The following is a 27,019-nucleotide window of genomic DNA, read 5'->3' on the forward strand; positions in this document are numbered from 1 at the left end:
CATTGCTAAGGCCACTGGCACCAAGATAAACTGCATAAGGATCTGTACCATGGATTTTTAAAGAGACATCCTAATTGGACATTGCAAAAGCCAACAAAAAAGAGGTATTTCACAGAGTTTGTAGCACCCATGAACTGAACATCAGAAATTATTTACTTAAAATAAATATCAGCTAAGAAACAAATCACAACAAATATGGAATGTGGATGAGACTGGGATAACACTTGAGCATGCTCAACCACAAATAGTCACAGCTAGTGTTGATAAACCTCAAAAATATGTGGATGAGACTGGGATAACGCTTGAGCATGCTCAACCACAAATAGTCACAACTAGTGTTGATAAACCTCAACAAATATGTTATGTGGATGAGACAGCTAGAGGTGACAAGCCCTTTGCAATAACTACTGCTCAAAAAACAACAATAAAAGTGTTTGTGGACATTCTACTATGTATTATATATAAAGGTTGCTCCATATCTAACAGCAAACAGTTTATCACTAAGTTTGCAGTAACACATCAAATTGGTAAATATCTGAAACGTTTATGAATTTGTGTTGAAAATCACATTATACAACAATGATCAGGCCATGCCTCCTTTTGTATGACAGACCTATACTACATTCAATCCTTTTGTATGACAGACCTATACTACATTCAATCCAATTTAAAAGGCACATGTTTGTTTTGCCACTTTATAGCCACATCTCCTTTTGTATGACAGACCTATACTACATTCAATCCTTTTGTATGACAGACCTATACTACATTCAATCCAATTTAAAAGGCACATGTTTGTTTTGCCACTTTATAGCCATGCCTCCTTTTGTATGACAGACCTATACTACATTCAGTCCAATTGAAAAGGCACAGGTTTGTTTTGCCACTTTATAGCCACGTCTCCTTTTGTATGACAGACCTATAAAATTAGATGGGAAAAAATTATTGGTGTAAAGAGAGAAAAGGAAAATGTGTATCGCTATAAAGTGTCCGACGATGTGTATCAGCATGAAGTAACTGACAGTGTGTATCAGCATGAAGTAACTGTGTATCAGCAGGAAGTAACTGACAGTATGTATCAGCATGAAGTAACTGTGTATCAGCATGAAGTAACTGTGTATCAGCATGAAGTAACTGACAGTGCATATCACTATGAAGTAAATGATGGACAAGAGCTGGGACCAAGTACTAAGAGAAAAAAACTGGATGACATTTTATTATGATACCAAATGATAATAATGAAAATTGCAATGAGGTTTGTTGTACAGTGGTCCCCCTCATGAATGGCCAGCAGCCACCCTCTTTTATGGCCAGAATCTTTTGGCACCAATGAGTTTGTGTTCAAAAGTATCCCTCAAGAATGGACACCCCACTAACGTGACCAGTGGCCAGCATTATAGAACAAAAATCTAAGATGTTCCCCTCACAAGCAGCCACATTTTATTTTAAATGTGTCCAGTACCATTAATTAATTCACAGGATAAGTTGAGTAATCAGATTATCTCTACTAATACCTGTCTCCCGATGCCAGGTTTCAATTACTGAAAGACGTGTTGGCTAAAGTACATGCAACACTAAGATTAACATTATTTCATTATCTATAAAAGCTGACATTTACAGGAAATGGACTTAGCATTAGCAATGGTGTGACAGAGTTTTAGGCATCACACAGTTGTCGAGTTCTTGTCTTTGATGATTACAACTGGACATGATTGTCAAGATCATATGTTGGTCAGCATATGCTAAATATAATTCTTTGGATTAACACACACAGATAAGTTAACCTTGAACAAAACAGGGTACCAGACAAAGACCAAAAATTACACGTGTCACTTTGTTTATAGAGAAGGCATTTCGTCCATTCTACAAAAGTTTCAGATGCATAATTAAATCACAGTACAAGAAAATATTGGAATAAATCATTAAAAACATTAACATATTATCACATGAATGGAGATGTATTACATTTTTTAAAAAGTCAAAGTTGTTTGACTCTACGACATTGGGGGGAAACTTGCTGAACAATTTTATGTTTAAATGACTTGAATAAACAACGTCACAACTGATAAGGAGAACATTCAGCAGCAGTGGGAAAATGGAACAAATGGAAGGAAAATTATGTTTGTACCAAGATTTAAATGACATTTTTGAATGGTTTTGCAATATGCATGACAATAATATCCACTCGCATATCATACGTATGTCAAGAATAGGAACTATTATTATTAATGTATGTTCAGCTGAAATAAGTCTATTCATAAGACAAGAAGAACATTTTAAAAGTTAATGTTAGATTGATGAAGATAAATCTTTGAAGCATGTAACTTTCTTACCATGTACATTACATATACTCCTCACACAAAAAATTAGCCCTCCTCTGGAAAGGCCACATCTTGCAGAAGGGGTAGTTATATAAGAGGGGGACCACTGTATATGCAATTTGTGATAACTGTGATGGCTGGATTCGTCTCACACTATACATATGTAACATCTGTTTACAACAGAAGGGTTTGAAGGATCTGGAAGAGTCAAGATACTGAGCTGGGCAAAGTGTGATGAATGATGGCTTGATTCATCTCGAATGCTATACATATGTGACATCTGTGATTGGGGATTGTTTCACTTGCCCCATTTGCAGTTAATGTACTAAAATGAAACAAATGCTTTCTAATTTAATGAAGTCTTGATTATCATGCGCTCATGTTTAAAATACTCTGATTTTTACAATGATGAACCCCTTTTTTTCAATGGTTAAGTCTTTACAATTGATTTTTACAATAATGTACCCCGTTTTTTGAAATGTTAAGTCTTTATTATCTTTTGCCATTTTAGTGGCATTGCTAATGTGACTTTTCGAAAACAGACTATAAAGCTGACCAAGTTTCTCAGCTGAACTGCTGACAGAAAAACAGATGTATATATTTATACAGCCGGACAGATGATATTACATCTTTAGCTAGGACATGCACAGATCACAGTGATGACAGAAACAGGTAAAACCAATGTATATATTTATACAGCCAGACAGATGATATTACATCTTTAGCTAGGACATGCACAGATCACAGTGATGACAGAAACAGGTAAAACCAATGTGTATATTTATACAGCCAGACAGATGATATTAATCTTTAGCTTGGACATGCACAGATTACACTGATGACAGAAACAGGTAAAACCAATGTATATACTTATGCAGCCAGACAGATGATATTACATCTTTAGCTTGGACATGCACAGATCACAGTGCTGACAGAAATAGGTAAAACCATTGTATATATTTATAAAGCCAGACAGATGATATTGTATCTTTAGCTTGGACATGCACAGATCACAGTTCATGAAAACAATGGATAGTATCACGTGGGCCCAGAATGAGTTTTATGTTGAACAAAATTTTGTTTGGACAATAGACACTTTTCAAACAGTAAGTTAACAGTATAATACTTTCATCAATAAGTTGAATTCAGTATGCGTGTTGGGCCAGTAATGACAAATAAAAATGCGTGCACATAAAAGTCGGACAGCGGTATGTATGTATGTATGTATGTATTTATGCATGCATGTATAAATGCAAGTGCATATGTATGTAAGCACCAGTATGTATGTAAAATGTGAATTCCACTATAGCACACTCCATCATAACACGATGCCGATATAACACGATTGTGGTATGATTCCCCAAATTTCATACAGATATACACAATTTTTTTCTTCTTTGAGGTACAAGAAATAGTGTATAAAAAGTTTATCATCATTCTGGGGAATAGACCACATATGAATTCAAATATAAGACTATCATCGAGTGGATCCTGAAATTTCATATACATGTACTTTTGTACACAAAAAAATTCCTTAAAAGTAAGAAACATAACATTTACAAAGTTTATCATCATTTTGGGGAAGTGATCATACATGAATTCAAATAAAACATGATCATGGCATGACTGATGAAATTTTAAAATTTCACAATTGCTTTAAGTTTTGTGCCAAAATAAACATTATTGGAAATATGAGTATTTGAACAAATGGCTGGGACTTTTGAGAACTGTGATCTTAGTTTATTGTGTGCATATTTTCAATGTAATTACATTACTGATTTACTGCATATGGCAAGATCAGCAGGTGACTACACAGTGTTGTTACTCATGCAATAAATCAGACATGGATACATGTATTTGTACCAATGCATGTTCTCTGAATAAAGTAAAATATTATATAAGCAATCTGGTTGTTTTCACTACATATATATTTCTCATTTAATGCAAACTGATTTAAAATGGCAACTCTGCCAATGAAGCTTGTATTTCTTAACCTGCTTTATTACCCCAGCCCACCCAACCTCCTGCCATATGTTTTGCATGAATCAATCTCTCCAACTTGACAGACTTGGTTTTAACATTGTTTGGTACACAACATGATCATGTTTTACGGACCCCAACTATCATGTCATAGTGGGATCACATAGTGTGTTTATGTGTGTGAGTGTATGAGTGTGTATGTGATGCATGTGTGTGTGTGTGTGTGTGTGTGTGTAAACAAGAAATATTTTATGAATTCCCCTATAAACATATCTAAAAATGGTCAGTGTAACTGCAGATTGTTTTCAAACAGACATCAGACATGTTTCACATTTTGTAAAATTAAGTCACAAATACAATATTCCATATTGGTAAGGTGACATATGCAAAGGTTATCTGATTAAAAATATTTATCACTCCAACAAAATGAATTCCTTCTTTAGTACCTTGACCAAAGATGCCCCAACATTTATACCAAAGAAGAGCCTATGCATACATCTTCAGGCTTTCTCCATTCCAAGTCTAAAATTTTCTCATTTCGAGGTCTGAATTTTCTCAATTCCAGGGCTAAAATTTTCTCAATTATATCTATTTTACAATAATCTACAAGAGTTTATAATCCCTTTTTTCAATCTTTACAGACACATATTTGTACACTGTTTACAAAGTATATCTGAGAGATGCTGAGTTTAAAATATTTTTTCTACAATTTTTTCAACTATATCCTCCTTTGTTTTAATTAATACCTATTCTGAATTTCTCTTATTTTCTTTTTCTTTTAATAAAAGCTGATTAGTAGAAAATCTCTATGCTCTCTCTCAAGTCAACAAAATGTTTACACACAGAACATATAAAAGGTTTTTCGGCATAGTCAGTAAGTGAGAATGATACCATACAAATGAAAAGTATGTTTCTTTTGACTTCAACCCTTGAATCTGCCTTCAAATGCAAGTCCTGGAATTTAAAATAATGGAACCAGTCCTTTTCGGAAGTTTAAAAGCACTGCTGCTGCTGCCAATTAGAAGTCTTGGAAATGAGTGACATCTTTTTCTTCTGCTGGCCGAGCCTTTATCCAATCATCTTCTGCATACTCATCAAAGTTCTTTGTATCCCCTGCATGAGACACTTTGGGAACTATTGGAGGCTGAAAGAGAAAAAAGTAATTTTTATTATTGCATTAACCTGAAGAAGAAAAAACCCATACAAGAATAGTACCATTTATACTCATTTGTAAGTCATGTCTAACTGCAAACTGCACAAACCCTGATCTGCCATCACATAATGCACAGGCAGATCAAGGGTTTATGCAATCAGATGTAATCTGTTGAACAAACAACAAAGACCCAGATCTGCCACCACATTATGCAATGGGAGATCAGGGTCTATGTTGTTTGCAGCTTAACTTGTCTCATAGGCGAGTATATATTGTAATTGCTACCAGCACTTTTGTAAAATTAAAACTACAACAACTATATTTGGGCTGTAGAATATATGCATGGTATGTATCTTTTTAAGAAAATCACATATACTGATCACAAAATATGGTTAAGTAATGATGCCTACTTTTCAAAATTCAATAAATTCTGTTGCCTGTTTACACAAACAGCTGTTTGAAGGTTCTTCCATTTTTCTAAAGCTTCATCCATATTTGAAACTTGGTCCATATTTGATGACAGATTAGCATCATTAGTACAGTACTGGAAGGCTTTATGCCAGGTGTTTTCAGTCAATTATACAGCACTGGAAGGCTTTATGCCAGGTGTTTTCAGTCAATTATACAGCACTGAAAGGCTTTATGCCAGGCGTTTTCAGTCAATTATACAGCACTGGAAGGCTTTATGCCAGGTGTTTTCAATCAATTATACAGCACTGGAAGGCTTTATGCCAGGTGTTTTCAGTCAAAGTTTGTAAAAAACCAACTTTTTCTGGTGCTGCTTATAGCAACACTGGTTATCAGATTGACATAATTTTTGCAAATCTGAAATGGCTTCACACATGCACGGCAGGATGTGGTCAAATCTGGCTTAATATTGTTGGACAGTATTTGGGAAGAAATAATTAAAAGAGTTATTTAGCAACTGAAGATCATCATCATCTGAATACACTGAGTGGCCATACTGACTGAAGATCATCATCATCTGTATACACTGAGTGGCCATACTGACTGAAGATCATCATCATCTGTATACAGTGAATGGCCATACTGACTGAACATCATCATCATTTGTATACAATGAATGGCCATACTGACTGAAGATCATCATCATCTGTATACACTGAGTGGCCATACTGACTGAAGATCATCATCATCTGTATGCAGTGAATGGCCATACTGACTGAACATCATCATCATCTGTATACAATGAATGGCCAAACTGACTGAACATCATCATCATCTGTATACACTGAGTGGCCATACTGACTGAAGATCATCATCATCTGTATACAGTGAATGGCCATACTGACTGAACATCATCATCATCTGTATACAATGAATGGCCAAACTGACTGAACATCATCATCATCTGTATACACTGAGTGGCCATACTGACTGAACATCATCATCATCTGTATACAGTGAATGGTCATACTGACTGAACATCATCATCATCTGTATACAATGAATTGCCATACTGACTGAACATCATCATCATCTGTATACACTGAATGGCCATACTGACTGAACATCATCATCATCTGTATACACTGAATGGCCAAACTGAATGAAGACCATCATCATCTGTATACAATGAATGGCCATACTGACTGAAGATCATCATCATCTGTATACAATGAATGGCCATACTGACTGAAGGTCATCATCTGTATACAATGAATGGCCATACTGACTGAAGGTCATCATCTGTATACAATGAATGGCCATACTGACTGAAGATCATCATCATCTGTAGACAATGAATAGCCATACTGACTGAAGATCATCATCATCTGTATACACTGAATGGCCAAACTGAATGAAGACCATCATCTGTATACAAAGAATGGCCATACTGACTGAAGGTCATCATCATCTGTATACAATGAATGGCCATACTGACTGAAGGTCATCATCATCTGTATACACTGAATGGCCAAACTGAATGAAGACCATCATCATCTGTATACAAAGAATGGCCATACTGACTGAAGGTCATCATCATCTGTATACAATGAATGGCCAAACTGAATGAAGACCATCATCATCTGTATACAAAGAATGGCCATACTGACTGAAGGTCATCATCATCTGTATACAATGAATGGCCATACTGACTGAAGGTCATCATCTGTATACAATGAGTGGCCATACTGACTGAAGGTCATCATCATCTGTATACAATGAATGGCCATACTGACTGAAGATCATCATCATTTGTATACACTGAGTGGCCATACTGACTGAAGATCATCATTATCTGTATACAGTGAATGGCCAAACTGAATGAAGACCATCATCATCTGTATACAATGAATGGCCATACTGACTGAAGATCATCATCATCTGTATACAATGAATGGCCATACTGACTGAAGGTCATCATCTGTATACAATGAATGGCCATACTGACTGAAGGTCATCATCTGTATACAATGAATGGCCATACTGACTGAAGATCATCATCATCTGTAGACAATGAATAGCCATACTGACTGAAGATCATCATCATCTGTATACACTGAATGGCCACACTGACTGAAAACCATCATCTGTATACACTGAATGGTCATACTGACTGAAGACCATCCTCCTCTGTATACACTGAATGGCCACACTGACTGAAAACCATCATCTGTATACACTGAATGGTCATACTGACTGAAGACCATCATCATCTGTATACACTGAATGGCCATACTGACTGAAGATCATCATCTGTATACACTGAATGGTCATACTGACTGAGGATCATCATCATCTGTATACACTGAATGGTCATACTGACTGAAGACCATCATCATCTGTATACACTGAATGGCCATACTGACTGAAGATCATCATCTGTATACACTGAATGGTCATACTGACTGAGGATCATCATCATCTGTATACACTGAATGGCCATACTGACTGAGGATCATCATCATCTGTATACACTGAATGGCAATAATGCCAAAATGCATTCAACTAATTTTGGTTATTTTCATTTAAGAATATTCTGAAAGGAAATTATTCAAATTGTTATATATATTTTTAGCCATGGAGGTCATATTTAATGAGCAAAAAGTTGCATGTAAACAAAAATGAAATGCCTCCATTCATAGGTGCTTTCTGTTAAGCATTATTTTGTAGATGAACTAGACAATTAACATTTACTTATTTTTAGAAATAGCAGTCATATTTGATGCCAAGTTGGCACCAACTGTATAACTTGAAACACCATCATGACACAATGCTGCCAATTTGGTCAAATTCTGCTGAAAGGATTTTTGAGATTAAGTCACTTAAACATTCTATTTTTTAGTAATGATGGCAACATTATATGACAGATTTTCATCATTTTTGTACAAAACTTAAAACAGCCTCACTCTAGGATGCATTTTGTCAAATTTGGTCAAATTATGTGGAGCTGCTTCTGAGAAGACATCATTTAAAGGTTATTCCAGTCTGAGTAACACCAGCTATATTTGTCAGTCAATTGATATCATTTTGTAAAAACTGAAAGGCTTCCAAGCCAGGATGCTTTCTGTCAAATTTGGTCCAATTCTTCTGAATGGTTCTCAAGATAAAGCTGCTCAAATGTTTGTTGTTGTTTTATTTTCAGTAATAGCAAAATTATTTGATGGAAGACTGACAGAATTTGTACAAACCTAAAAGGTGTCAATGCTAGAATGTTCGCTGCCAAATTTAGAATTACTCCAGTCAGTTTTTGAGAAATTTCTAAGATATTTAGTTTGGTAATTTATGGCACAGTAACACAAGTAGGTTATTTAATGCCAAGGCAACTGGATTAAAATGTCTTGCACAAGGACACACAATGGTAGATGACCCAGATTGGTCTGATGGTAGGATTTGAACAAATACCCTTTGGTTGTGAGTCTGGCATGCTCGCCACTGAGCCACAGTGGCTCCTTTTGATAATTATAAAACAGCATATGTTGATGGACACACAACAGACATCACATGATGGATGCAGGGTCATGCAATTAGCTCACTTGAGCCTACATCCATAAAAGCATCTTTCTTTAACATTATTTATTCTCCACAGAGAGGTATTTCCAGAACAGCTTCCAAAAAAAGTTACCTAACACGAGTTCCACAGAATTGACTCACCTGGTACACATTCTATCATGTAACCACTTATAGTTATGTGTGACTTGCAAAAAATATAAAACAGGATCTTAATTTTGATCCGGATGATGGTGTGGCCAAGCTGGAAATGTAAATACCTACATCTCATTAAACACAATGCAGGTGAGGCAAAACCTGTATTAATGAGAATTATATTACAATGTAAAGAAATGTCCTTAGACCATCTGTAAATTCATCTGCCACAGGTTTGTATTCAGGAAACTACTGATAAATGAATCTGTTCAAAGTGAGTTCACTTCAATATTTCTTCAGAAGCAAACAGAATGACTTATGTAAAGATGGTAAAGCACAATGCAACTAATGCTAGTCAAAGAGAGACAACCCTTATGATATTAAAAACAGGCATGGGAAGCAACCCATATTACACAGAAACAGGCCAAAGATGCCAATCTATGCAGCAATAACAACAAGCTCTTTGGGTAAGGTACCATTTCATTCTTTAATGGATATTTACCTCCTACTACCTTTATATCCAAAATAAGAAGACTCCAGTATAAATGTTTGTATATATGCAATGGGTCATTCTGAGAAATTCACTCAATTTTATAAAATCATTTTCTTATCAGATGCATCTTCCCTCAAATAATGTACCCTTCAAGACATAAGAAACAATTTTCTTATGTTAGTGTATATTTTGAATTACAAAAATGTAGGTGTTTCTTTTTAATGGAGTAAAACTGATTTTAATTATGTAATAATTGCTTACTATTATTATCAAAAAACATTATTTCCTGAGTCAATTAGTAATTAGGTCTAGAATAAATAATAACATGATCCAGTCTGATACATCAAATCAATTCCAATGATCAAAATATTATCCTTCTCTGACTTGAACCAAGGCTGAAGTGCATAGGAGCAGTGAGGGTGGAGGCAATTGGGGAAGGATATCAGGTAGGTATTATATAATTAAGATTAATTGTACTCTCCCCTACTGCATTTAATAGCAGTAATTTAACAGCTGCTATTATTGCATTTTTTAATTTGCCAGGTTGTAGGTCTAAGATGAGCTGCCAAGCGAACATGCCACTGTTATCAGTAGGATGTTCAACTTCTGACTGGAGGATGGCTTGACATCCTGTTGGGATGATACAACTTCTGACTGGAGGATGGCTTGACATCCTGTTGGGATGATACAACTTCTGACTGGAGGATGGCTTGACATCCTGTTGGGATGATACAACTTGGCCCAAAAGATAAATAACCTCACTCTGGTGCAACACTGACTGATGACAAAATGATGACAATGTGGAGTGAGATCAGCAGAAGACAGCTTTTATGTTAACATCCAGATAGGAATGATTAAAAGATGTCCAAGATAACCCTGATTTTATGGGTGTTTTCATGAAAATAAATGATCTCTCTCTCAGAGAATAATTACTTCTTTTAATGGTCAAAACAATCAACCTCAAGATGGTGGTCACCAAAGTACAATATATACCTTTCAGAGGAAGACAGAAATAATTAAACCTTTTAGCTCTTATGATTTAGAAAAAATTGTAAGCTCTAACTGGGCAAAGAAGTCTATCTTGATGAACCCCAATACAGACAAGGAGATTTTAATAAGAATCGGAGTTCCTGAGGTAAGCTGATTCATGGCCACAAGCCCAATCTGGCAAAGACAAAAGACTGACTCACAGTCATTATCTTCATAGAATCAGAACATCCACGCCACAGCTCTTCCTCATAGCTCCCTTATGTCTCAGTAATTATGGTTTAATGATCTCCATCACCTGTTGGTTGACAATCCCAGGGAATTTCCACTGAGGAGGGACCTGGTCTCACAGAACAGAGGGTCCTTCATGTACACCACTGTTCAAATGTTATAGCCTCACAGCTGGTTTTATCAAACGATCTATCTGCCAGAAGCAATTTTTGTACAAGGCTGCCAAATGTGTTTCTCAGGTTAGAGGGCAATTGACATACAAGGTTTCCAATGCAAAGTGGAGCATTTTTTCTCTAACTGGGGTTGTAGGAAATGTGTTGATCACATCTGTATTCACCACTAATAATTTTAGAGCTGAATTCTCCAATACTCTTAACTTCTCTATGGACTGTACTAGAGGGTCAGCATAGATGTACAGTTTGATCCCACCTCAGACTAAAGATATTCACTATCCACACCATCTGGTCTGATATTCGACAAACAAAAAGATGAAGCTTGTTGTTCAGCCTTATTGCAAACAAGTCTACCACTGGCTTACCCCACAGATGAATGTGTTAACATCATTCCATGACAACTGCTCTTTGTTTTCTTGACAAGCTGTCTGCCAGAATATTCATCTTGCCCAGATCTGATAGATTCTGAATGATCTCAGAAAAAGCTGTCCAGTGGAGAGGTTCCAGACTGATAGAAGGGGTATGAATGCCCCCTTGATGTCTAAGATATGCAACAATTGATATGTTGTCCGTTGTAACCATGACAAAGCAATGTATTGTGGTTTATGCAGACTTGATGTGTTAGAAACATCCAAAATTTCCAGAAATTTCCCAATTGTTGATTTGAATGGAATATTCTTCCTGGGGCCACAGGCCTACTCTGGGGGGTAAGCAGTGCAGCCCAAATTTGAGGCAGTGGTATAAAGGAAGGAGCGAGATTCCAGAGCATGAATTGGAATTCTGTTAGATACCAGTCAGGATTTTTCCACCAATAAGCCCTAAGAGGTTCTGAGTGGACAGGGGCAGATAACTGTGATATCTCCTTCCCAATGCTACATACAGAGTCTCCAGGACACGGTGTATGAGATAAGCAGACAACAAAGACTTCTTGTCCAGTCTTGCTAAGATCGCAAATATTTGTGAGATTCTGTTTGAGAGCACACATTCTGTTCCTTTTCTGAGAAGGGATCAGATACATCTTCTGAGTGGGCCAAGATCAGTCACCATCTCCCAACAGACAGCCAGATCTCTCAGATGGGGATAACTGAGGATACTGTGCATCACATAGTCATCAAAGTACCTCAGAATAAGGATCTTAAATGAGCCATTATAACATCCTTCATCCTGGTAATAATTTAGGAAGCAGAGGCCTACTCAATAGGAATAGTTCAAAACTGGAAGATCTTCTGTCCTAGACAAGATTGATGGAATTTCTATGGAGACTGCCCAGTTGTTTGCCAAAATCCCCAAATGGAAATCAATTGACTCGAATGTGGGTGGTTAAAGGGGCCAAGCAACTAAAGCATAGAAAATGGAACAGACCACCCCTTTCTGCTGTCCGGCCTTCTCTTGGCCTTCAGACAATTTCTGAGTCAACATATTTGACATGGGCTTTGCCAAATAGAGCCTCTTGCAACTTTAAAAAATCCCAGACTCTGACAATTCCAAAGATTGTGGACACAGGTTGGGGAGAAATAGATGCTAAGAACTCAAAACTATCAAAATCAACACAAAAAGAGGAAACAAATACAATACAAAAATGGATCCTACTGGCAGAATAATTGCCAGATGATAATGTATTGATGAACTGCTGAGTGCCTATAATATGTAACATGTGTAAAAATGCACAAGTCCAATGAAAAGAAGAATGATACTGTCAGAAGTGGACTGGTATATTAAAGAAGAATGATACTGTCAGAAGTGGACTGGTATAAGATTGGGGTCATGCTGTTTATTATTCTAGACCTCAAAATACCAACTGGAAGAGGGAATAATGCCCTTGGACTGTGAACTAGTGCCAGGTATTATAATATTGCTACCAAATAGAAATTCATTGCCAAGTCTAACGATAAAGATACAAGGTTACATACAATGTTATTGCTGATGGTAGTAAAACAAATAAAGAAAGGTAAAATATTAAGGGCAGATAGAAAGATATTTTGATCAATACTTTGCATATACATGACAAATATCAGTGTAAAAATATCAGTGTAAAAATACTCTAATCGGTACATTAATGTGATACTTAGCAACTCACCAAATTTTTATCTGTTACATTTTTCATTATACCCCTTACACAGAGTAAAATAATGACACCAAAATGTTTCTAACTTCTTGATGTTTATCTTAGGAGGCACAAAACTCCTTGTTGTTTAGTTATGTCCAAATTTTGTAACCTTCCGATTTCAATGGAAAACATATATTTTTGTGGCATACATGTTTATGGTTTCAAAATTCAAGACTTTAATAAAATATGCAAAAGTTCTAATGACAGAGCAATAAAAAACACTATGTATTTATCTTTTGGTCTCCCTGTGATTGTTTCTTTGACCTCTCAAAAGTTGGGAATCATTTATTTTTACAAGCCATAGTTCCAATATGTTGCAGATATGGTTAACACAATGGAACCTTTTATAGTGAAGATGGGAATGTCTGAGATGACCATACATTCTCCATGACCCAAATCACATAAACATGTCTGATAAAGTAAAAGCAATTAAAATGGCAAATATCAGAATGTAACATAATGTCAAGGATCCTGTTTTGAGGTGAACCCTGCACTTAATATTTTCCTGTCGGAAATGAAAATAACTGATAGAGGGGGGAGGGTAAATACAAGCAAATAGTGCTAGTCAAAGAAGAAGAAAAAACCTGTAATATTAAAACATGGGTAACACCAAAGCAGACAAAGTAGATCACTCTGTGCAGAAGCAAGGCAAATGTAGTCTTGCATTCAATTTACAAGGCAAAAAAGGTCACTCTTTGCAGAAGCAAGGTCAATGTAGTCTCACATTCATATTACAAGGCAAAGTAGGCCACTCTGTGCATGTTTATCTGTATTATTATGTTTGTATGTATACACTGGGAATATGCCAATGAGAATGGCAAGTTCATTTAATATTTATACAAGCCTCAAATCCATAATGAGTACTGCTAAGCCCGTGATTGGAAGGAATTCTCTCATTCACACCCATTATGCATTGCGTGTGTGAACTGAAGGAATTCTTTTCATTCACATCTAGCACACATCATGTGTGTGATTTGAAGGAATTCTCTCATTCACATCTAGCACACATCATGTGTGTGATTTGAAGGCATTCTCTCATTCACATCTAGCACACATCATGTGTGTGATTTGAAGGCATTCTCTCATTCACATCTAGCACACATCATGTGTGTGATTTGAAGGCATTCTCTCATTCACATCCGGTATGCACTATGCATGTGATTGAAAGGAATCATCTCATTCACATCCAGCATGCACCAATGTGTGTGATTTAAAGGAAATCTTTCACACACATCCAGTATGCACCATGTGTGCAATCTGAAGGAATTCTCTCATTCACATCTGATATCATGTGTGTGTGATTTGATGGAATAGTCTCATTCACATCCAGCATGCATCACATGTGTGATTTGAAGGACTTCTCATTCACATTCAGCATGTATCATGTGTGATTTAAAGGACTTCTCATTCACATCCAGCATACATCACGTGATTTAAAGGACTTCTCTTTCACATCCAGCATACATCATGTGTGATTTTAAGGACTTCTCATTCACATTCAGCATGCATCATGTGTGATTTGAAGGACTTCATATGCACATCCAGCATACATCATGTGTGATTTGAAGGACTTCTCATTCACATTTAGCATGCATCAATTGTGTGATTTGAAGACTTCTCATTCACATCCAGCATGCACCATATGTGTGATTTAAAGGAATTCTCTCACACACATCCAGCATCAGGTGTGTGTTGTAACTTGAAATTCTTATTCACATCCACTATGCATCATGTGTGTGATGTGAAGAAATATTTTCATTTTACGTCCAGTATGCATTGTGTGCCATTTGAACTAATTATCTCATTCACATCCAGTATGCATTGTATGTCATTTGAAGGAATTCTCTCATTCACATCCAGCATGCACCAATGTGTGTGATTGAAAGGAAATCTCTCTCACACATCCAGTATGGAACAGGTGTGCAATTTGAAGGAACTCTCTCAATTTCACATGCAGTATGCATCATGTGTGATCTGAAGAATTCTTTTATTCACACCCAGCATGCAGAATTCATGCACACCTTTGTTTTAATTTCTGAGACGGACTTGGCCTTTTTAAGCATGCTAATGAAAGATCAAATGGACAAGTCATGCATATGTGTGTGTGTGTACTCTGAACTCTTTATATGTGAGTACTATAAATGCTGTATCAAATACAATGCTGCATATACACATGGTTCTGGAAACATTCTTCAGTTATTCTGGAAGAGAAACGCTGAAGAACAGGAGTTGCTGCAACTTCTATGTTTCTCACTGGACTTTATTAATTAATTAGCCTCTGCATGTACTTGTATATTAAACCTTTTAATACTTGAGTTCATTAGTGTACATTAAAGTAGTCACACATAACATGATTGATTGCAGATCTTATGTTTTCAGATTAGTTAAATGATTTATTTCACTCAATATGACAAGTTAATGAACTTTAATCAAGCTAATGACACCAGTAATAAGTGATCAAAACTAGAAAATGCTATCAACAACAAAATGAAGGAGCTCTAACTTTAATTACAGTGTTACAATCAAATAAAGCTCCTTTATGATCACCATATTGATATAAGGTGGGTCACATGATATAAGTGGGTCCTGGGTGACTGAGTGGTCTAAAGTGTTCATCTTTACCAATTACTATCATCTCACACCTGTCCACGAGTTCTAGTCTCAGGGCTCGGACAGCATGAGTATGTGAGAAAGACTGCCACTACCTTCCTGGGGTCAGTGATTCTTACTGTGGTTTTCACAGGTTCTTCCTTCATCAGTTATACTGACAGCCATGTATAGCTTATTGTGCATTTAGAAATGGTGCTAACCCAAAAACAACAACAGCAACATGTGATACAAGCATTGCAGAAACATCACTATAACCTCAAAATCAATTTTATTGCAATGCACATTTAGCACTTTTTCACTGACAACTTGGTAAAATCAGTGCTGTTCAATAACCCAACTACTGAACAACACACACAACTTGGTAAAATCAGTGTTGTTTAATTACCCAACTACTGAATAACACACACAACTTGGTAAAATCAGTGTTGTTCAATTACCCAACTACTGAATAACACGCACAACTTGGTAAAATCAGTGCTGTTCAATTACCCAACTACTGAATAACACACACAACTTGGTAAAATCAGTGCTGTTCAATTACCCAACTACTGAATAACACACACAACTTGGTAAAATCAGTGTTGTTTAATTACCCCACTACTGAATAACACACACAACTTGGTAAAATCAGTGCTGTTCAATTACCCAACTACTGAATAACACACACAACTTGGTTAACTCAATGCTGTTATATTATCCTTCTTAACAATACACCTCAGTGAATTCAGTATTGTTCAATGAACCTAATGAACACAAACTGTTATGTGAATTCAGTGTTGTTTAATTACCCTATAGAACAGTATACACTGCTGAGGATGAAGGGAATAAACTTGATTAGAAATTAAATGACGATGGGACCATTTACATGTTGGTGCTTTAGTGTATTCACACTACCAGTATGGTTTTTATGCATTCGTATTAAAATGGATTTAACTTATTCAAGTTATGTTTAAGATATTACCAAGGTATTACAATCATCATTTTACACATATGAAGTGGCTGGAAGCGGGGGTGGGAGGAACAACAAGTCAGAGGTATGGAATTATCTGATTTACATGCTGAATACATAATATCAAGGTACTGGATAAATCATGAGTTTGGTATCTTTGGTCTCAACAACAGCTTCATATAGGGTCCAGAGTACATACATACATGGAAGGATGTATGTATGTATGTATGTATGCAAAGGACACTATAAGATATACTGATACATCCAAATATCATGATATGAGACAAACTTGTACAGTATATTTATTACATGACTTCATGGGAGCATGTGCTATGCATCACTGTATTTTACGTTATGTATCTGTTAGTGTTTTAAATCAATGGAGTTAGTTTCAATATGCAAGATAATTAATACGTGTAATAACATCTCATATTCATGTACATTTTCAATATTTTCTTATTTCAATATCTAAGTAACAAACTGTTATATCAATTATAACATACAAATGTTGAAGGAGCTGTAGTGGCTGAGTGGTTGGCATGCCTGACTCAAAACAGATAGGGTGTGGGTTCGAATCTTATCATCGGACCACCTTGGGTTAATTACCGTGGTGCATCTTTGAGCAAGGCACTTACCTCTTGGTCTTAGCACTAAATATCCTATTTGTGTTGCTGTTCCATAAAGCACCAAACCAAATAAACAAAACAAATGTTGAATTATTGCATCTACTCATCTACTGCATATGCACACACCAGGCTGAAAATGTCACATAATGTGCAGACAGATTAGAGTCTGTGACTATAAATTCAAACAAACAACACAGACCCTATTCTGCTGGCACATTATAACATGGCAGATCTAGATTAATTCTCTGCTGTTTACAACTGGGTGTAATTTATACTAGGGTAAATTTGGTACTGTAACTGTCAGATAAGATTTTGCCTAACCTGTCAAAGATGTTTTGCCTACAATTACATGGCCATGGTACTGTCAGATAAGATTTTGCCTAACCTGTCAAAGATGTTTTGCCTAACCTGTCAAAGATGTTTTGCCTACAATTACATGGCCATGGTACTGTCAGATAAGATTTTGCCTAACCTGTCAAAGATGTTTTGCCTAACCTGTCAAAGATGTTTTGCCTAACCTGTCAAAGATGTTTTGCCTACAATTACATGGACATGGTACTGTCAGATAAGATTTTGCCTAACCTGTCAAATATGTTTTGCCTAACCTGTCAAAGATGTTTTGCCTAACCTGTCAAAGATGTTTTGCCTACAATTACATGGCCATGGTACTGTCAGATAAGATTTTGCCTAACCTGTCAAAGATGTTTTGCCTAACCTGTCAAAGATGTTTTGCCTAACCTGTCAAAGATGTTTTGCCTACAATTACATGGCCATGGTACTGTCAGATAAGATTTTGCCTAACCTGTCAAAGATGTTTTGCCTAACCTGTCAAAGATGTTTTGCCTAACCTGTCAAAGATGTTTTGCCTAACCTGTCAAAGATGTTTTGCCTACAATTACATGGACATGGTACTGTCAGATAAGATTTTGCCTAACCTGTCAAAGATGTTTTGCCTAACCTGTCAAAGATGTTTTGCCTAACCTGTCAAAGATGTTTTGCCTACAATTACATGGACATGGTACTGTCAGATAAGATTTTGCCTAACCTGTCAAAGATGTTTTGCCTAACCTGTCAAAGATGTTTTGCCTACAATTACATGGCCATGGTACTGACTTAATATTCAACTAATGACAAGTCAGATGATCAAGACTGTACAAAGTGAAAACACAAGGTACATATAAACATAAGCAGTGGGTATGTAATAAGCATAAAACTATCCAAGTCATTAAAAAAGAACTCGTTTCATATGATGCATGAATATATGTCAGTTTCATGGTCTCAATGTATCCCAATGCTAAATGATAATCATTCTCTCCAAATAAATTCCCTGAATAAGGCAAATGATGCTACATCAGAAGATACCATAATTCACCTTAATTCTTTGAATGCCAACTCTTGTGGATATTTGGGTGTCACTACCTACAATGGCATTAAAAGCATAACAATAGTCCATGTATAATGAAAGTAGCATTGCAGTTCCCACCAATGAACTTATCTACTAAAGAAGAAGGTCTTATTCCAGTCCCACCAATTAACTTATCTACTAATGAAGAAGATCATATCCCAGTTTCCACCGATGAACTTATCTACTAATGAATAAGATCATATCCCAGTCCCCACCAATGAACTTATCTACTAATGAAGGTCATATCCCAGTTCCCACCAATGAACTTATCTACTAATGAAGGTCATATCCCAGTTCCCACCAATGAACTTATCTATTAATGAATAAGATCATATCCCAGTTCCCACAATGAACTTATCTACTAATGAAGAAGGTCATATCCCAGTCCCCACCAATGAACTTATCTACTAATGAAGAAGATCAGATCTCAGTTCCCACCAATGAACTTATCTACTAATGAAGAAAGTCATATTCCAGTCCCCACCAATGAACTTATCTACTAATGAAGAAGGTCATATCTCAGTTATCACCAATGAATTTATCTACTAATAAAGAAAGTCATATTCCAGTTCCCACCAATGAACTTATTTACTAATGAAGAAGGTCATGTCACAGTCCCCACCAATTAACTAATCTACTAATGAAGAAGGTCACATCCCAGTCCCCACCAATGAACTTATCTACTAATGAAGAAGATCATATCCCAGTCCCCACCAATGAACTTATAATGAAGAAGGTCATATTCCAGTCCCCACCAATTAATTTATCTACTTATGAAAATATCATGGTTCAAATCCACAAAAAATTGTATAACTACAAAAATAAATGAATTCACATTATATGACTTTCAAAAATGTTAACAAAGCACCATTGACAACACTGACCATGATGTTGCTATGACTATTTCCATCACCAACACTGTGCTATTTCTTGAATGAATTTTGAACAGAAATCAGGTGGAATTAACATTCATTCACTGAACTATATGACTAGCATATGACATATACAAACATCTATAGCTGATTTATTCTAACCATTAGCATAAGACATATACAAACATCTATAGCTGATTTATTCTAATCATTAGCATAAGACATACAAACATCTATAGCTGATTTATTCTAACCATTAGCATAAGACATATACAAACATCTATAGCTGATTTATTCTAACCATTAGCATATGACATGTACAAACATCTATAACTGATTTATTCTAACCATTAGCATATGACATGAACAAACATCTATAGCTGATTTATTCTAACCATTAGCATATGACATATACAAACCTCTATAGCTGATTTATTCTAACCATTAGCATATGACATATACAAACCTCTATAGCTGATTTATTCTAACCAATTGCTGTGACTAAGGAGAGCAAAGTGCATACACAAAATCCACAGTTCCCGTAAGAAACTAAAATGGTTTCAAAAATAAACATGTTGCTGTCCAAAATAAAGTAACTGAACAATGCTATCCAAAACAGAGTGAACGATGCTGTCCTAAAAAAACTGAACAATGGTGCAAATAAGAAAAAAAGGCAACAAATTAACATGCACCAGATTATTTCATTAGTTAAATGGATGGATCAAATGAAATCTGTTAATTTCTCTACAAAGTTTGGATAAATGTGGAAGATTCTCATAACTGTTTAAAATGAATAAAATCTCCTAGCAAGTGAGTTCAGTGTACAGTCTACAGTCAACTTGTTTTTCACACAAGATCTTTATGCGGTGGAGCCATTTCCAGCAGCAGACATTTTAAAACAAAACTACTGATATAATTTCCTCTGTTATGTCAGATTCTGTTGATACTGGCTAACCTTCCTGGGCCATTAAAATTTATAACATTGTTCTTTTTCTTCAAGATGTCAGTTTGAATTTTACAAATTCAAGTCGATATACTTTATTATTATGCCTATAAAATCATAGTTAGATCCTAACCAATGAAAACAATGGCCAAATTGTACAATTTATGGTATGGGGTGGAGTGGAAGAGGAGGAGGAATGGAGTATATAATACATGTATCACTGTAGAGATAAATGATTATTAGAATATTATTGATCAAATGCTTTATTCAAGCGGAATATTAGAGATAAATAATTATTAGAATATTATTGATCAAATGCTTTATTCAAGTGGAATATTAGAGATAAATAATTATTAGAATATTATTGATCAAATGCTTTATTCAAGTGGAATATTAGAGATAAATAATTATTAGAATATTATTGATCAAATGCTTTATTCAAGTGGAATATTAGAGATAAATGATTATTAGAATATTATTGATCAAATGCTTTATTCAAGTGGAATATTAGAGATAAATAATTATTAGAATATTATTAATCAAATGAGAAAAGATTATCAGACTTCCTTTTGCAATCCCATCCCTATCCTCAAATTATCCCTACACAGTGTTATAATCATTCTTTCTGCTGATCAGCAAAACATGTAGTTTTGTGTACCAGACATTCAGTAATATTACACCAAAGTCTAAAAGATGTAATAATGGTCCAAATATAAAGAAAGTAGTATCACAGTCCCCACCGATGAATTTTACAACTGATGAAAATTTCATTTTTCAAAAACAAAAGAAAATTTATAACCACAAATATAAATGAATTCACAAGTTATAACTTCATAAGTCTAAACACAAAAACTTAGAATTCTTGACAACACTGATATAGATACTGCCACTGTCACCATTGCTAACACCAGAAATATGATACCTCCCATACAAAATTTTCCAGGCTGACTTAAGGCAGATCTCAGATAGGTTTTTTAAGAGCTTTCTGCCTAAACTATAATTGCTCATATTATGGGAGCTTAGTCAAATTTCAAGCGGAATTCAGGTGGATCCAGGACAGAATTTTAGCCAAAATATGCAAATTAGTTGTTCTAATATTCTGCTTGAATAAAAAGAATCCGTTTAAGATTTCAGCCTGAAATCCTGTAAAAAAAACTTCCAGGCAGACTTTAGGCAGATTTCAGACAAGTTTCTTAAGTATTTTCTGCCTACACTTAAAGAAGCTAAGATGAATTTCAAGCGGACTTGAGGTGGATTTCTGGCAGAATTTTAGGCAAAATATGCAGATTAGTTGTCCTAAGATTCCACTTAAATAAGATTTCTGCCTGAAATAAAATTCTACCTGAAACAACCCCACCTGAAATAAAAATCCGCCTAAGGTTTCCATCTAAAAAAATAAAGGCTGCCTAAAATGTCTACACAAATATCATCCAATAAAAAATCCGCTTCAGATTTCTATTAAACTGCCTAATGATTCTTAGACATGATCAGGAATCGATGATAAATATTCACAATAATTTTTAAAATGGTTCAAAAATTTTATTTTGATAGACATTATCAAATAAGATTTAGGTTTTTCTTGCCCTCATTTTCTTCCTTGCATACAAAACCTAATCTGTGATGGCATCATTTAAGTCTTTTCCATTTCACTGAAAGTTTGGTGAGATTTCACAAAAATTCCGACCTAACTTCAATCAAAAGTCTGGTGAGGTTTGACAAAAAGTTTGCCCAAAACTTTCACTTTACTTTTGGTGAAATCTCTAACATTTCATTGAAAGTTTTGTGAGAGTTTACTAAAACTTTGGTGAGATTTCACTAAAATTTTGATCATTATATAGTATTTTACTTAAGTTTCAGTAATTTTTCAGACATTTCAAAAGCTTTCAAATAAATAATGATATAAATGAAACAGGACTTCATTAACCAAGGTGATATTTCAGTGTACATGAAACAAAATTAAACAGATGTTGTAATTATATGACATCCAAGGCAAAAGGCATGGGAGTTAATAATAATAATAATAATAATAATAATAAAGACTTTATCTAGAGAAGGTAACTCAATTAGTTACAGAACTGATCTACCTTGAGACCTTCTATCTGTTAGGTACAATATATACAGTATATAAAACATGACATGAAGAATCTGGCTTGACACTAAATAATTAAGTGGTTTTAAAAATCAAAGTATCAAGCCTGGAACATATGCACAGGCATCTGTGAACACATAAACATATATAAAATATAAAATATTATCCTGCATTGAAAAATTCAACTGTGAAAATGATGCAAAATTACAGAAAAGCATCCATTTGAGACATTGATTATGAAAAGAAGAAAAGCTATTAGCCTGACTTATGTCAGTGTTGTACTGTAGACTTGATTTTTAATTAATGTACAATCTATGATGCTGTTGTGGTCTCTTGAATTAGTCCTTGTTCCATAAGCAGCCATGACAAACGTTTATCATGATATAATTACTCCTATTTTACACTTAATTCTAACACACCTAGAATATTTTGATAATATACACAATAATACCACTCACAATATTGAAGGATGATTCTACTTGTGGGCCAAGAAAACTCGGCAAAGATATGACTATCTTTGATAGACACGGGTATCTGGCAACAATATCAACAATTCCCACCAGTGATCAATAACGTTGTCCCTCCTTGCATTGTGGAAGGTGATCAGTTTGGAGTGAAATCATCCTGGTTCAATTCCTTGTCATATTTAGCATGTGAGCCACTACTGTAAAGTTCTTTATGGCACAAAAAGCAAAATGCTAATCCTGGCGTTCAGTTTTCATACAGATTGACCAATTACGTTTCTAGTGACTTTGCATTCAAGCTATTTTCATTACCGCACATTTTTCAAATGGTTATTCAAACTCGTATCCTGCTTGAAAATTTGAATCGCCATGTTAAGCAAGCATGCTCATTCCCATCAGTTTCTGTTACATGACGATTCATTGGGCAAGTACAAAATTTTGAACAATCAGAAAGCTCTTTACAGCAATCTGGAATACACCCTGAATCCACCCAAAATCCAGGCGAAATCTGCCTAAAAATTTTGTATGGGCTACAAAATGCCTTTCACAGATAAGAACTAAACAAATTAAGTTTGATAATAAGTGTTCTGCAAACAAAGGAATTCTTATGTGCTATTTCTTAAATATATATGGTCAGGAAACCATGTGGAATTAACATTTGTTCACTGAACACCATGTCTGATTAGCGTATGAAATATTCAGACATTTAAATTTTAAAGCTGATTATTTTGACCATTTCCTGTGACTAACTAAATCAAAAACTAAAGTACACACCCATGGTTTACATAAGAAACTAAAAATATGAAGGTTACTGTTCTAACTAAAAATGCTGGTTTTCAATTAAAAAAAAAAATAGCAAAAGATTTCACATGCACTAGATTATTTCATTAGTTAATTAGATTGATCATTGATATCTCCTAATTTCTCAGCAGAGCATGCTGATGAATATTTCATATCACATTCCTACACCTACTTATATAAAATCCCACCATGATGAAAATATAAAGCTAAAATGTAAAAAAATGTAACAAAATCACTAAAAATTTAACTCAACAGTTATTGTAGGCAATGCAGCACAACTTAAGTTTCCTAACTGGACATAAGGATTGGAGCTACAAAGCCTTGACTTAGATGCCACAAATAATGACCTCAGATCTGTGGTTATACTTTATGGATGCTAATAAAAGGCTGTACCATTACTGAGAAATTGTATTGATAATGCCTGTAATTGAAATCAATAGGTAAATTTTATCAAGGCTGTAAAAGCAATCTGCCTTAAAGTTATTCAATTAGACTGATAGCATCAGAATGCACTCAAAATCTTGGCTTGAAAACTCTTTCTATTATAGTACAAGTATTCCAAGAAGAACCTCCTACATAGTCACAAAATGGATTTTAAAATGACCAAAGAAGACCAGCAATTGCAAATTGATAAGAAACAAATTTTTCTTAAACTTATATAGTTTGGACTAAAAATAAGCATTTTTTTAATGTGGAGTATCCCCCCCCCACCTCCAAAATATCTCAGCAATATACAGACAAGGTAGTAGAATTCTGTAGAAGTGTGACCTAATTTGCACAATGTGAGTTGTACTATTTACGATAAATAAATCCATGACTGTACATATAATGGTGTCAGAGAAACTAAGTGCAAAATCTTAAAGTTGTCACCTACAAAAGAGAAAATGTACAGCACAGTTTGGAAATGTGATCGCATCATTCTGGCATATAGCAAAGAAAAGCAAGTACATCCAACAAGAGATTTTAAATCTGTATGAATAAAGAATGAGAAAATGTACATGTTGTGGGATTCTTTGATAAATAGGATGCATCTGTATTTGAAAATAAAGCAACTGTCTAGGTCATACTGGGAGCTAAGCAGGCATACAAGGGAGCTTACTCCAATGTTACTCACAGGACGGTTGTGATAATTCGAAGTGTCCCCAGCGTGTAATACTTCTGGGGTTATTGGGGGCTGAAACAAAGTAAGATCAAACAACAAGTAAAGCACAAACATAAAAAACTTTGCAGAAAACTGAGTCATGCTCTGTGAATCAGTTGGCACATATAACCTAGCACATTAAGATGTTGATGAGAAAGGGTGGGTAGGGTAGGGTTGGCTTATGGAATCAGTGTTGTCCCCAGACCACTAGTCAGAGTAAGGTACTGTTTGCCTGTCAGGGCATTTTAAGCATAACGAAATCTGTCATGAAAGCTAATAAGAAAAGTGATTTTTATGCACTCCAATGGTGTATTCAAGATAATATTTACACTGTGAGTGAAAAATAGGTCTGAGATTTACACTGAGTGAAAAATAGGTCTGCACCATGCCAAGTTGATGACTAAAATGTACACATAGAATGTTACCATGTGCAAAATATTAAATATCTGGAGATTTAAGACGAGGCAGTCTCCAAGTGCAGTGCCCTTCTAAAACTGGCCAGGCACAACACTAGATATATATTTCATCACATGGTAATACTGGCATATCTACAGAAATCCATTACATTTTTTATATCTGACTATTTACTGCTCTTGTCAAAGGGTATATGCACAAAATTAGGTGTTAAAATGTAAGCCATGCTAATGAACATTTTTTTTGCACAAAACATTGATTTATTGTCATGTGGTAATCTTACATCTTTATAACTGTATGTTAAATGTACCAATCACTTGTAAAAATTTCAACATTTTGATCACCTCAGTGTGCAACAGATAGAAACTACTAAAACAATTGCATACATTTCATATGAAATCAGCCCTTATCTAAATTAATAATTAATGATATTAACACTTCTTAAAGAAAGAAAGGTTTATGCCAGATGGATCTTGATCTAGGCTCAGTGAATCTCTGAGGACCCATCAATTGGAATTTGTGCATCAAGAATATAGATCTAGTTCGACCAAATCTCTGAGGACCTATCATTTCGAATTTGTTCATCAAGAAATATAGACCTAGTTCGACAAAATATCTGAGGACTTATTATTAGGAATTTGTGCATCAAGAATATATATATATATATCTAGTTTGACCAAATCTCTGAGGACCTATCATCTGGAATGTGTGCATCAAGAATATAGATCTAGTTCGACCAAATCTCTGAGGACCTATCATTTGGTATTTGTGCATCAAGAAATAGAGATCTAGTTCGACAAAATATCTGAGGACCTATTATTAAGAATTTGTGCATCAAGAATATATATCTAGTTCGACCGTATCTCTGAGGACCTATCACTTGGAGTTTGTGCATCAAGAAATATAGATCTAGTTGGACCAAATCTTGGAGGACCTTTCATTTGGAGTTGGTACATCAAGAAAATAAATCTCTAGTTCGACCAAATCTATGAGAACCTATCATTTGTAGTTTGTGCATCAAGAAAGACAGATCTAGTCTGACCAAATCTCTGAGGAACTATCATTTAGGGTTTTATTTTGCTTTCTTAAACACTCTTAGAAGAACAGAAAAGAGACCACCATGACAATGGCTTGATGGTTAATGGAATCA

General features: G+C 35.1%; 1 protein-coding gene across 2 annotated transcripts in view; it reads right to left on the bottom strand.

Annotated features, from left to right (window-relative positions):
- Nucleotides 1-1,200: 1,200 nt before the first annotated feature.
- Nucleotides 1,201-27,019, bottom strand: part of LOC149798940 (cAMP-dependent protein kinase catalytic subunit 3-like) — a 155,543-nt gene continuing 129,724 nt past the window's right edge. Inside the window, exons 8-9 of one of the 2 annotated variants that reach the window (XM_089957855.1) lie at nucleotides 25,429-25,488; nucleotides 1,201-5,445 (exon numbers count right to left, since the gene is read on the bottom strand). In XM_089957855.1, the coding sequence (XP_089813981.1) occupies nucleotides 5,320-5,445; nucleotides 25,429-25,488 (186 nt within the window). In that variant the 3' untranslated portion in view covers nucleotides 1,201-5,319. The remainder of the gene's footprint in view (nucleotides 5,446-25,428; nucleotides 25,489-27,019) is intronic. The other variant, XM_089957856.1, reaches the window with a different exon arrangement.

This window comes from Sinohyriopsis cumingii, chromosome 5, assembly GCF_028554795.1.
Source record: "Sinohyriopsis cumingii isolate HCF-2022 chromosome 5, ASM2855479v2, whole genome shotgun sequence".
Classification (NCBI taxonomy): domain Eukaryota; kingdom Metazoa; phylum Mollusca; class Bivalvia; order Unionida; family Unionidae; genus Sinohyriopsis; species Sinohyriopsis cumingii.